General features: G+C 37.8%; 1 protein-coding gene across 1 annotated transcript in view; it reads left to right on the forward strand.

The window, feature by feature from the left end:
- fam189a1 (family with sequence similarity 189 member A1) overlaps window positions 1-14,436 on the forward strand; it is a 264,171-nt gene that overhangs the window by 92,574 nt on the left and 157,161 nt on the right. Inside the window, exon 2 of the mRNA XM_017702715.2 lies at window positions 12,998-13,054. Coding sequence (XP_017558204.1) covers window positions 12,998-13,054 — 57 coding nt within the window. The remainder of the gene's footprint in view (window positions 1-12,997; window positions 13,055-14,436) is intronic.

The raw sequence follows: 14,436 nt of genomic DNA on the forward strand, positions 1-14,436 counted from the left end.
CCTTATTAAATAATTTTGATATGATCAGAAATGCCATTTTTCTACTGTATTTTCCCATTGAACAATTTTGATTTCAATTTCACAAAATTGAAATCACTCATCAGATTATCTGTCTTAAGTGTGCTTAGAGCTGTTAGGAAGAATTAACTGCAGAAATGCTCTGCTGCTGATCTGCTTTAGTAAATACAAACACATATATTCTTCTTTGTGACTCTCCTACTTTTGTGTGTCTCTTTTGTATGATATGCCACCGAAGCTTTACTATAAATGAAAGCCAAGTCATCATGTTGCTGCAAAATTGGCTTAGTGTATTCAGGCTTAACTGTCAAAAAAGATGTGATGTAGGTGAAGTAAACAGCAAACTCTTTTCCTTTTTTATACTTGTGCTTGGTGGCTATTACATTACCATAGCAAAAGAAAGTGAAAGTCTAAAATGGTTGTATTAAAGTGATGGTTCTGTAGAGAAAATCTAGTTTAAACAACATTTCTCTTACCCTAAATGTAGCCAGTCAGCCAAAGGAAGCTTTTACCTGACCAGTAAGCATTATGCATACTATCTGCCTAAAGCAGTGGTTCCCAAACTTTATTCTGAGCCCCTCTTTGTGGAGAGAAGAGAGGCGTAGCCAGGCGTTGGCCGGTGCCACCATGGTATGAAGCATGGCCACCTTCTGGCCACCCTAGTTATGAAAAGTGAGACATCATCAGTTATCCATCATTAATAAAGCATCGGTTATGCTTTGTGGTGAAAATGTGCCATCAGGGTAGATATCAATCGGTTATAAGTCGAATGACACTGCATTTAATAAGTAGCATGTCCTGCTGTGATAGACTAATTTACCCAGCAAACAGGCGAGTGAATGTACACTTGGTTCCTTTAGCAGAGCTGCTCTGTGAGCTACAATATGATGTAGGCTATTTAATGATTAGATGCATTAACTATCAAAAATTAGTCAGCTATAATGATTTATTGCGCTAATTTCTTTTTGCATGTGCTGTCTGGCTAGCTTTATAATCATTAAACTCATGCATCATCTGTAGCAAATGCAACCTAAATGAGTGACTTATTGTGGCCTGTCTATATGAAATATTTTTTATTGCTAGCGATGTGCACTAAAAAAGTAATCCATTTAATTTATTTGATTCAAATATTTAATTTCCTCATGAATAACAAAAATATGTTGCATGTTTTGTCTTTAAGTTTACTTTCGGCAATAGTTGTATTGATGTAATACAGGGAGATTCACTCAAAAGAGGCCTCTAATATTCTGTTGTAACTCCAATTAGGATGAAGCAATGTAAACCAAAAATACGTTACATACCTTGGCGTATATGTAATTGACTGCATTACATGCAACCCTGGAAGTGATCTTGTCTGGTGCCTACCTCATCACTCCGACGCAGGGGCACCCCAGATTGTTCGAAGCTCCATATACTGAGGAGCACATTGCATGTTGGTTCGTTCAGACTGATTCATCCTAGTGAGAGTTATTACAGAATATTCAGGGACTATTTTGAGTGAATCTCCCGGTTTTTCTTCATGGCAATAATGGACAGATTTAGTCTTGTTCCGAGAAACTCCAATGCATCAATTTATATGTCATTTTAATACACTTATACTATTATACTGCACACACAAGAGGCCTTGTTCTTTGACATTACAGATAGCTCATTATGTGCTTCTGGTGTGGCAGTGAATTGTTATTGATTGTCACCTTTTTTATAGTGTCAGATTTCATCTTCTCCAATGTCCTGGAAGTTATTATACCCAACAAAAGTCTGGATATATGCCTAAATCTGTTGTAATGCAGAAAATATACCAGAACCTTGTGTGTTATAGTGAATTGCAACATTCATGTTTACAGTGTTCTAATGAACTGATATTCTAATGCATTATATAACTTTATTAAGTCATATACTCTTGCTTAGTGTTGTGCATGCAATATTAACTACTTAAAGCCAATTATACAAACTTATACCTTGTTTTGTGAGATTTTATGTATGCCATATAATGCCTTATAAATGCAATAATAAAGCTTTATGAATACAGGATTCATAAGAAAGTGTTACCAAAATGTCTAAGTACAGAAATAACTTTTGAGATGTTTCTGCAGGCCCATTAGGGGTGCATGGTTTGATGAGATGTTAGTCAGAATTGTTCACAGTGCTGGTGATAGGAACCAGATGTCTGCTAAGTTTAATAATGTCTCTAAAAGCTGCCTCATGGAAAGATGTTGCATGAAATAGTTATGCACATGCTGCCTGTTGCCTGCGTCATTGTTGTATGATAGTTTATTAATTGTTTCCCTAAAATGTACTTTTTACAATCCATACATGGCAAAGATGTACTAGTCTCCATAAACTTATTTTTTCATGTTTTTTCACAATGTTTCACATCAAACCACTCTAAATTAGTTTGTTTACATCCCAACAGTTGGATTAAGATGAAATTTGAAGAATTTCAAAATCGTGTTATTTTGATTTTTGGTGGAACTGTAGCTTTAACTGTTTTATACTCAACACTGGGGATTTGGTTCTGCAGGGCACAGTCAATATATCATTATGACAGTGCACCCAGAGCATCCACACAACGCATTACAAATCAGTATTCCCCAACTCCTGTCCTGAGGCACCTCGCTGCAGCATGGCTTTGTGCTTTCCCCACACTAGCAAAGCTGATTCATATCATTAGATAATTATCAAGCCATTTATGTGCTTGATAATTGGCAGAAAAACAAGAAGCTGTGTAGTTTCAGGCCTCCATGACAGGAGTTTTGCCACATATCCACGTGACACTTCACTATGGTTCCCTATACAAATATATACAGACTGTAGCCCAACTGTTGTCAGCCTCTACTGCATTCATCATTGGTCACTTTTTGACCACATGACCACTGCTGACCAGATATTATTTGAGCGGTGGACCATTCTAAACAGTGACTAGTGAGTGTAGATCATGCTAATCTGTGTGCAGGCCACTGGCTTTGACCCATATTGAGCATATACACTATATTTTTCGGTCTTTCCTCCATGCTGGAGAGCTAATATACTCTCAGCAGCAAAGAGGCTGTTCCTGCTCTCTAAAGTGCTCGTAGCTGGGCTGGATCTCTGCTCAGGCCACTGTAGCTAATGTCAGTAAGTGTTGTGTCTTAATCCTGTTCAGAGTGCAGTCAAGGGGAAAATCCCTCTTTCATTCTCACTCGCTATCCATGCTACTCTGCTGAATATCGCGTCTCCACAGGCACGACCGTGCAGGCGGGGAATCACCACCTGGACCTCGACTCATTTCCCCCGAGGGTTCAGTACCAGCAACCCCCAAACACTTCACGATAAAGAGTCGATTGGCGTGGGGGTTGAACAAGAACTAGCCAGGTTCAAGACAGTTGATTCTTCAGTATATGCAACCAGTGAAGATGAAATTTAAATGTGTGGTTGGCTAGTGTAGTGGTTAACACCTTTGCATTCTACGCTGTAGACTGGGGTTCATCATCATCATAAGTTCTGTTTATATAGTGCCTTTCTCAAACACAAGGACAGAAAGATCAGAAAATAGAAAATACATAGAAAGAAAATACATAATCAACAATAAATAAAACAACACAGAACACACACAACTCTACATTTCCAACAGCTAGTAAGGGGGCATACAATGACCACAGTATAGAGTCACTAGCCCGAGTTTTAAACGTGTTTTTAGCCATGGAGAGAAAGTCTCACTGTGCATCATGCAGGCAGCCAGCCTAGGACGCCTCGAAGACCAAAAATGTCTTTAGCCACAAAGGGGGAGCATTTTTCTGCAGCCAGACACCTCCAGTCCAGGCAGCATCACCTAAGTGCCTGGCCAGAGGTGGACGAAGTACACAAATCGTGTACTTGAGTTAAAGTAGAGACACCCAAGGTAAAATATTACTCCAGTAAAAGTAGAAGTCCTTACTCTAGACCTCAACTTGAGTAAAAGTACAAAATTTACCTTCAAATGTACTTAAGTATCGAAAGTAAAAGTACTAGACGAGTAATTCTGGCTCTGATGTCCTGTTATCATTTTTGCAACAAGACTCACTTCATGAACTCATTTCAGGTGAAAATCCTCCAGCGTCTCTCTTGGTAAACCAGTCTTTTAATAGAACGTCATCAATTAGTGATGCTGACGTCTTTTAAAATGATCATAAGCACAAAACACTGAAGGTAAACAGTTTCCATCAGGGAGAACCGAGTGGCTCTGAAATCACTTTTTACAAACAGGCAAAGTTTCACTTTAAGATTACTTTATAAATTGGTTACAAGTTGAATAAAAACTTTAAACTCAGGATCCCAAATAAGTTTTCCTTTACTGTATTTACTGTATTGATCTGTAGGTCCCGGTTCATAAACATAAACTAACCGAAAATGATTTTCTATAAAAATAAGGTGTTTGTATGAATTCAGAAAAAAAGAAACACGTCAGTCACGACTGCATATGTGGACATATTTCTATATTGTGGTCTTTTTACAGGTTAGGTTAGTTCCATCATTGGTGCTCTTTGCATTTTTTTTTGACATATTACATTTTAATACACAGAAAAAACAAAAGGAACGTCAGATTTCTCAAAATGTAGTGGAGTAAAAAGTCAGATATTTGACTTTGAAATGTAGTGGAGTGAAAGTAAAAAGTCACCAAAAATGGAAAAACTTAAGTACAGATACAGAAAAAAACTACTTAAGTACAGTAACGAATTACATTTACTTAGTTACTGTCCACCGCTGTGCCTGGCCCAGGCAGCCACGTAGCTGCAATATAGCGTTGCTCAGGCAGCCAGCACAAGAGGCCTTCTAGCCGCGGTGTAGTGCAGCTCACGCAGCCGAACACTTCCAGTTCAGGCAGTCCCACAGCTGCAATGCTGCATCATCCAAACAGCCTCGTAGCTGCAAAACAGCGACACTCAGGCGGCCGTTCCAGGCTGCATCATAGCATGTAGCATTACCCAAACAGCCTGCCCAAGAAGCCTCTGAGCCATGGCTAGAGAATCACATTAGCATGTAGCTAGTCAAAGGTTTGGAACTACCTGACTGTGTGTTTTTCATAACCTTAAAACTGGAGAACTGGAGTTTTTAAACATGTCATTGTCACTGCTGGATTGAGAATAGTCCACTAACCAAAAACATCCAGCCAACAGGGTCCTATATAAATACTGCATACTGTGTGTATCTTCTACAGTCCTTTTGAAAAGCATCTCAGGTGGCTCCTCGTGAAGCTGCTTGAGAGAATGCCAACAGTGTACTAAACTCCCTCAAGGCAAAGGGGACTGTTCTGAAGAATCTAAAATATGGGACTGTTTTTATTCCTCTGACACTTCTGTTTCATAGTTTGAGGCCCTGGTTCAATACTTTTTTGGTCACTGCATAATTCTACAAGCCCTCCTCAGAGATTCTGAAGTCTGATGTGATGTGTTAAAGTCATTTTGGAAATTTTGTTGGAAATAAGATGCTTTTTTGTTTACTTTTATTTATCTGTCATCAAAGAGAGCAAGTTTTTGTGTTACTGCATCAAAATAAAGAGCAGAGGATGCACATTATATGAGTAATGTTTTTATCCAATTGGGGGCATCACATAGCAGATGTTCTTATCTGTTTTTGTCACATGTGGATGAGAAAAAGACATTAAAAAGATTTTAGCTCCCAGTGTTCATGTGTAGCTGCTGAATAACTAGAATACACTCTACAGTACAGCTGTCAGCAGCTACAATTTTTTTTTTGTTTTAAGGCCGTCTACAACCCCAATTCCAATGAAGTTGGGACGTTGTGTAAAATATAAAAACGGAATACGATGATTTGCAAATCCTTTTCAACCTATATTCAATTGAATACACTACAAAGACAAGATATTTAATTATTTAATTTAATAAACGTTATTGTTTGTTGCAAATATTTACTCATTTTGAATTTGATGCCAGCAACACTTTCCAAAGAAGTTGTCCAAAGACTGTCTGGATTCTTATCAGCACAATGCTGATAACAATGATGGTGTGGGGGTGTGTTAGTGACCATGGCATGGGTAACTTGCACATCTGTGAAGGCACCATTAATGCTGAAAGGTACATACAGGTTTTGGAGCAACATATGCTGCCATCCAAGCAACGTCTTTTTCAGGGACGTCCTGCTTATTTCAGCTTATTTTATTTTAAGACAATGCCAAGCCACATTCCATTCTACACGTGTTACAACAGTGTGGCTTCACAGTAAAAGAGTGTGGGTACTAGACTGGCCTGCCTGCAGTCCAGACCGTCTCCCATTGAAAATGTGTGGCACATTATGAAGCGCAAAATGCGCCAATGGAGACCCCGGACTGTTGAGCAACTGAAGTTGTACATCAAACAAGAATGGGAAAGAATTCCACCTACAAAGCTTCAACAATTAGTGTCCTCAGTTCCCAAACGCTTATTGAGTGCTGTTAAAAGGAAAGGTGATGTAACACAGTGGTAAACATGCCCTTGTCCCAACTTCTTTGGAATGTGTTGCAGGCATCAAATTCAAAATGAGTGAATATTTGCAAAAAACAATAAAGTTTATCCATTAAACATCTTGTCTTTGTAGTGTATTTAGCTTAATATAGGTTGAAAATAATTTGCAAATCATTGTATTCTGTTTTTATTTATGTTTTACGCAACGTCCCAACTTCATTGGAATTGGGGTTGTACTTGCTACATGGGGGCTCATTGAAACTTCCCACTAGTAATTATGACACTTATGTGTGCACTTATCTCATAAATATAAAAACTTGATTTAAAAATAAAACTTCTAAGCAGCATCACCACTCAGAAGTGATTTAGCCTCAAACTTTAATGCAAAAAATATTTTTTAAGTGAACACAATGTTTGAAAGTCGTGGGCAGTTGGTGTCTTCTCTATTATTCTACAGTGTAGAAAATGAAAATAGTGAAAATAAGGACACTTCTCTGTGTAGTGTCCAGTCTGTGTAGTGTACCACAAGTCCTAAATCAGCATGTGGAGCTCTATAATGAATTAGAGTCTGTCTCATCACCATATTTGCCTCCAAGAAGTGGGAGTGAGTGGATTGCTTTGTGTGTGAGTGTAATGGGAAGAGTGTGTTAAGGGATGGTCTGTGGGGAGCTCTAAATGCATGTGTGCTGCTGTGTGTTTGAGGTGAAAATTAAATGTGAGACACACACACACACACACACACACACACACACACACACACAAACACACACACCACAATGCACACACTGTCTCCTCCATTTACACTTGTGCTCCTTGCCTGCAGAGTCAGCTTAGAGGAGCAGGTGCATTTATAGAGAGAAATAGAATGAGAAATTTGTATACACACACACAACCACACATATATGTATGTATATATATATATATATGTGTGTGTGTGTATGTATATATATATATATATATATATATATATATATATATATATACACACACTTTATATTATATATAATATACACTTTCACAACCAACTCACACCGTTTCTCTTCATTATAGCAAACCTACTCTATAAATAAAACACGTACACAAACTGTGTACTTTATTGGGCCTGTTCTCTCTCTCCATTCGCTCACATATATAAACATACACATAGTAGTGGGCGATATATTGGTTTATTTTGTGAACTGGCTGAAATTTTTCTTTAGGTATTAGTTTTATCATAACATGCACTGGTTTGCAATAAATAAGCAAAAATAACCCAACGTTAGCTCATTTAGTTGAAAGTAGTAAGCAAATTTTGGTCACATTATAAAAACATTACCACACATTAGCAAGTAATCTAAAGAACAGCCAGTCTTTTGGGGTTAACTTTTAGCTGCTCGCCACAGTTTTGTTTCCCTTCACACTGAATGTAGCACCACCTCCCTCGATCAGGTGCATCAGAAGACATCAAGGCCACAGGGCCTGCAAAAGGTTAATCCATATAAAGACATGCACATGCCATAGGTGTATCTGTAGATAAATTAATATCTGAAGAAAAATTTCAGCCAGTTCACAAAATAAACCAATATATCGCCCACTACTATGTGTATGTTTATATATGTGTGAGTGAATGAAACGAGAACAGGCCTCTCTCTATCTCTTGAGCTGAACGTGGGATCAATAATTCATAAGACAAAATAGAAAGTGAAGCCTTCACATCTTTCTCTCTTCTCTTTCCCTCTTTCCTTCCCTCTTTTTTCTCTCTCTCACTCTGTCCACTTCTTATTCCTCCTTTTATGCCTCCCTCTCTCTTTCTCTCTCCCACCCACTCTGTTTTTCTCTTATGCATTATGGAAATAGGAAAGGAAAATAAATACAACACCAATTGTGAAAAAAATAAATAACCATGCTGGAAAAATATAATCTCCCTCCAAGCTACAGGAACAAATTTATGCCAGTTGCAGTAAGATTCTAATGATGACATCAAATTATCATTTAAATCAAATTGTCTTGTTCCCCAGAGACTGCAGTGTGCACAGTTTGAAAACACACGCTAACACACTCTATTAGCCAGTGGCGTTATCCAGTTTGGAGACAGTCCCTTTGCTACATGTGAATATTAAATCAGCCATTTTTACTCATTAAATGGCAGTGATTTGAGTATATTCAAGCACTTGTTGTCCTTATGTGGCCTTTTACTGTATGTGCTTTCAGTTTAACTGTGTATTTAACATAGATCTGTGGCTTGTTGCCTTTCCCTGCTGAGCATCTATTAACAAATTTCAGCATTTCCTTTGTGCTCATGCACAATAAAGTAAACCTGTGATCTTTAGCGTGATTGATCTCTTGGTCACACTGATCTATTCTTGTGTTCTGGCACCAAACAGATTTGAATTTATAGCATTCTTGGCGTGTCCCCTGTTTTTCGGTGCCTTTGATATTTAGCAGAAGTTGTAGCTGCTCTTGCTAATACTATCATATGCAAAAATACCTCTGGTCAATTTTACGTGTTTTGTTGATTTTTTTAAGTGAAAATAAGTTAACAAATCCTCCACAGTAAACTTAAATATGGCTTTTTGATTTGATGACGAATAAACCAAAAGAAATGGCCCAAACTGGCTTGGAATAGAGTCTGGTTACACTGACTTACATTAAAAGTAAAGCATGTTTTTGTTCTTCTCCTGTAAAGTTATTGGAAATATGTGGTTTTGTTCTGACAGTGGCAATATAAAATGTGCCATATTTCATGTTATTTTCCCAAACAATTCAGCAATATGCAGTTGTTGTGCATTCAAAAGAGCAGAAATGCACTTAACAGGGGCACCCAGACTTTTGCAAATGACTGTACATATAATAAGTCTGGACGATGTTATAGTGTAAATAATTATCATGATAAAAAATTTAGATTTCTTGGATGCCATTGTATTACTGTGCAAACTAAACAATGACTGTCATGCAATTGTACCAATTTGTTCTTCAGTGGATCGTATGATTTACAAAAACTCATTAACAGATTTCCTATCTTCACAGATCTCCTCTTTTCATAAACAACAGTTCCGAGAAGTCCAGACCTTTTGTATATGTCCTGAAAAATTAGTCTTTTGTTCTACAAAGCAAGAAAATGTTGTTATTGTCTGATGAATTGCATCTACTTAATGTACATTGAATATATAAATAACTATAAATGAAATACTCAGGACAGTTACACCAGAAAAGTATTTAGTATTTTGTAACTAGACAAAATGCAAACTGGTTAAGTTATATAGATTATAGAAAGATATAATAAAAGTGATCATTTAAGTTGTTAGATCATTTACAGTGTACAATTGTGAGATTAATCTGATATTTGATATTTTTTTGCTGGATTGAATGAAAAATATCTTTAGTTCCGTATTAATTTAACCCATGTTTTTGTTATTCAGTGGTGGTCTCACCACATTATTGTTTTTTAAAATCAATACAACCATAACAATTTATGTAAAAATACCAGATGTTTAAAATATCACAAGTGGTCAGCTTAGGGTTCTCCTTTAGCTGCTGTAGCCAGCCAGTCAGCAGCCTGTCTATGTTGTATATACACACACACACACACACACACACACACACACACACACACACACACACACACACACACACACACACACACACACACACACACACACACACACACACACACACACACACACACACACACACACAGAGTGTTTGGTATAGCATAGTGAAAAACACCTCTGCCTTCCACGCTGTAGGCTGGGGTTCAATCCCCGCCTGGGCAAACACCCTATACTACACCAATAAGAGTGCTTGGGCAAGACTCCTAACACTACCTTTGCCTACCTGTGTGAAAAAGGTCAAATTGTAAGTCACTCTGGGTAAGAGTGTCTGCCAAATGCTGCCAAACACATGCATACAAACTGCAGGTTCACCCCAACACCACATGTGTAATATAAATGTGTAGCGGGGGGTCCCATAGACCTCCAACACCACACAAGGGTTAAAGTGAAAAAACTACAATATGAACAATACCAACATCTTGTGCTGATTTTCTTTGTTCAAATTATTCCTTATGACCTATTTTTTTCTTTTTACTCAAGGATGCCATCGTTATGAATGACACTTCTGGACAAATGAGGGTGGGGTTCCAGGCCTTATGTGGCATTTTGGAGGCGTCAATTATGCAAATTCTCAATTCAATTGAGGGCACTCATTTACGAACAGACAGTCTTTGTCCCAAGTGAATTTTACCATTAACTGGATCCGATGGTCACATAAGCCCACCTCAAGAAAAAGTAAAAAATAATGAAGATGAGGATACAGAATTGTTCTTGCATGTCTCAGTATGATGTATGACTATATTAGCCAGTAGAGGAGTAAATAGCACAGCTAATCAATAACAATCATGCTAAGTGTATTCATAGACTGGGGGCCATAATGATAGTCAATACATATCGACACTATAGCTTATAGAGAGTAGTTTATGTATTAATCAAAATAATGTTGAATTTGTCAATAAAACTTGCATGTCTTGTCAAACTTAGAACTTTCATACACATTGCTTATCATAGTATTACATATTACATTTTTCAGGAGCCTTGCCATCAGTTTTTTTTTTAAATAACCTACAGAGATATTTTTCTACACCTCTGAAGTCTTAGAAGTTGTACTTTCTGCTTCTCACAATAAAAATGAAATAAAACATGCGAACATCCAATCCATAAAATCTCACTCCACATCTGAAGTATTGTGCATATGATATTTCTTGTCTATGTTTGTTTCTCAGTAACAGCTTCTTGAGTGCTTCACATCCTTTCCGACTCATAGTGTTGAGTTTTCTTCTCACAGTGGAAGGATGAACAGAAACACCTGTGGGTTTTTTTCAGATTTGATCCAAGAGTGGGGCTTGATTTTCTCCTCTCTCTTAAAGATGAAAGCTTTACTGTACTGCTGTACTGTTTATCTAATGGTGACAGTTTAGGTGTTCTACCTAGTCATGCATGGTTGTTAAGAGTCCTATTTTCTTTCTATCTCTAGGTTTGTAAACTTTTTACTTATTTTCCTTTGGCTTTCCTATTCCTTGTGCCAGTAGAGTGTCTTATATCTAATCGCAACACAAAACTATCTCCTTTATTTTAGATGTACATGAGAAAAAATTACAAGGCAGCTAAGGTATATTTGGGCAGTTGCTTATGTGAACATTAGTGTCTGTTTGAGGAACATAATGTCATTTACTCCTTTGGGAGAAGAGTTAAAGTGGAGCTAGAGTGCACAAAAGTAAAGCGTGGACAAATTAAATACTGTGACATTGAGAGACAGTAAGAAGAGAAGGCCACAGTTCTGCTGTTATAAGTGCTGTTTATTCAACACACTGGCAGAAAGGACACACACAGAGCACTCAACCTGTGGGGGAGGTTACCATTAGCCACTGACTTCACCCCAACACAAATACCCATACAACAACCCCACTCCCGACACAGACTGACACATTATATATTGCATACATACACCTTGTAACTGGCAAACAGTGACATGAGAGGAAGGAAGGATGAAAAAACAACACAGAGAGGTGTGCGGATCAGCATGGCTGTGCAGTAGAGTTTGAGGACCTGCCCTGAGTAAGGTCATGCAGTTTGGTGGCTGTCATGCAAAGAAATAATTAGGCTTGTGAGCGGGCAAAAATTAAGGGGACTCTACGAGGGAAAAAAGACAAACAGAAAAGTGCGAGTCAGAACAACATTGAATTTGTGCTTGGGGGCATGCCCTGTAAAATGATGTGGTTTTGGTCAAGCAGAGGTTCAGTAGATTGTCATGCAATTTTTCACCCCATTCATTGCTATGGGGAAAAAAAAATCACAAAATTCCAATGCTACATGGAATCTGTGCATCCAACCAAAAAGTATACAAGCACACATCACACAATCAGGCCGAACAGTCTGGAATTGGAACAGTGTTGATATCTCGTGAACTATGGGACATATTACGTGGCATTTCTTTGCAATGCACAACCATTAAAAGAAGAGTATACATTGGATAAAAATAGTTCCACAATTACTAAAGACTAAAAATGTTAATATAAAGTTCTCGCAAAATAATATAATAAAAAATGTAAATAATGCTAGCATGGCCCATCTGCAGCTGAGAGAAGAGCATTTGAGCAAGAGGATATAAAAGAGAGAGAGAGAGAGAGAGAGAGAAAAGAGCAAAGTGACAAAAAGAGCAGTGTGCTGGAGGAGGGAGTGTTAGTGGGTAATAGAGGGTGAAGGAGAGAGTGAGTGGGGGAAAGGGCTCGCAGCTACTGTAAAAGTGGCTATGAAAACACTCAGCTTGAGCGTGTGATAGCTGTGCTGTGCCTGCGGGGTTTGTAGCGTTTTTCAGGCCGTGTTATCGCACCACAAGGCTGTCCCCTCACTTGAAATATTCACAAAGTTTTCACATTGCCCGCGAGGAGGGCAAGTTTTGTGTCCCTGGTGGCACTCTCCTTCATTTCCCCTGGTATCGCTGATAGCGGGCTAAAATTGACTCGTCCAGCAGCTCATTGTGGTTGTTGCTTCGAACTACCAGCAAACAAAATTGTTTTCTTGTCTCCGCAGGTGCTGCTGTCAGGTCTGATTGGAGTAGTGTCGTGGAAAAGACCCCTCTCTTTGGTGGTGAGTACAAAAATGACTCTGTAGTGTCTGTGTGTTACGGCTGCACCATGTGGACAGAATACCACAGCTGGTTTTGTAGCTTAATGTGTATCACAGTAGTAATTGAGACTGAAACAACTAATCATTGTTATCAATAGCACTGATAAAAAAAAATCACTGGCAAACGTTGTTATCGATGTTTTGGTTTGACGATTATTTTGGTTTGTGCTCCACATTTACATCACATGACAGAAAGCAGGAAAACACAGATGGCAGAGATTACAGTACAGGATTGTGCATGACTGAAAAGTCCAAAACATTTCACTGTAACATCCTCTAAAGAAAGCTATAAGAAACTTAGCTCACCAGGCACGAGAGCACAACTGTCATGAGTGAGCATCTCAGCAGAAACATGACATGGATAGTAACTGTAAAAACCATCAAAAACAGTGTCATCTGCTATTCAGCAAGCTTTGTTTTATTTCAGTGGAACAAAAACTTAGCTGAAGGGATGAGCTGCATTTTTGTCTAAACTACTTAGCTAAACTTGTTCATTATCAGACGCTGTGCACTGATGCACACAGGCTTGTCTTCACGGATATGGATTTTTCCTTAAAACTATTTTTTTCTCTGTGAGATGGATGAAAACAGTGTTTTAAGTCACTGCGTTTCTAAAAACCTCTACCATTTTCTATAATGTTTTCATATGTTCTCATGAGGACAGATGTCTTTGAAATCGCTGACATCATGATTTAATGCTTTTTCATGTGTGGTGAGTGTGTTTTATGGCCCTGAGTGTCTGATATGGCTTATTCTGTGAGCTTGATAATGTTACACGTAATAATAATAATGTTACTGACCACACAAACAAAGCTACAGAAGTGCGGAGAGGCCATGAGCTGTTGCTATAATTTTCTGGATTGTTATCTTCTTTCAAGACAACAAAATACTAACATGTTATTTCAAGATAATTAACTAGTTATCTCAAGATAATAGCTTTTGTTACCTCAAGATAATAGCTTTATCTTGAGATCACAAGACAATTAACTTGTATCTCAAGATAACTTTTTATCTCAAGATAAGATAACTAAATTATTATTTCAAGATGATTAACTCATCATCTCAAGACAACAACTTTGTTATTTCAAGATAAGAAAATACTAACTTGTTATTTCAAGATAACTTATCTTGAAATCACAAGATAATTAACTCATTATCTCAAGATGGCTTTTATCTTACGAAAACAAGATAACTAACTCGTTACTTCAAGATAACAATCCAGAAAATTGTAACTACCTTAAGGCCTCATTGGACTTCCTTACAAATCAAATCCACTTAGATTAATCTTTATCTTAAGAGGAGAAATGACCTGAATAGCAACGGAAAGTTTTTCCAAATCAGAC

This window comes from Pygocentrus nattereri, chromosome 25, assembly GCF_015220715.1.
Source record: "Pygocentrus nattereri isolate fPygNat1 chromosome 25, fPygNat1.pri, whole genome shotgun sequence".
In the NCBI taxonomy this organism is placed as follows: domain Eukaryota; kingdom Metazoa; phylum Chordata; class Actinopteri; order Characiformes; family Serrasalmidae; genus Pygocentrus; species Pygocentrus nattereri.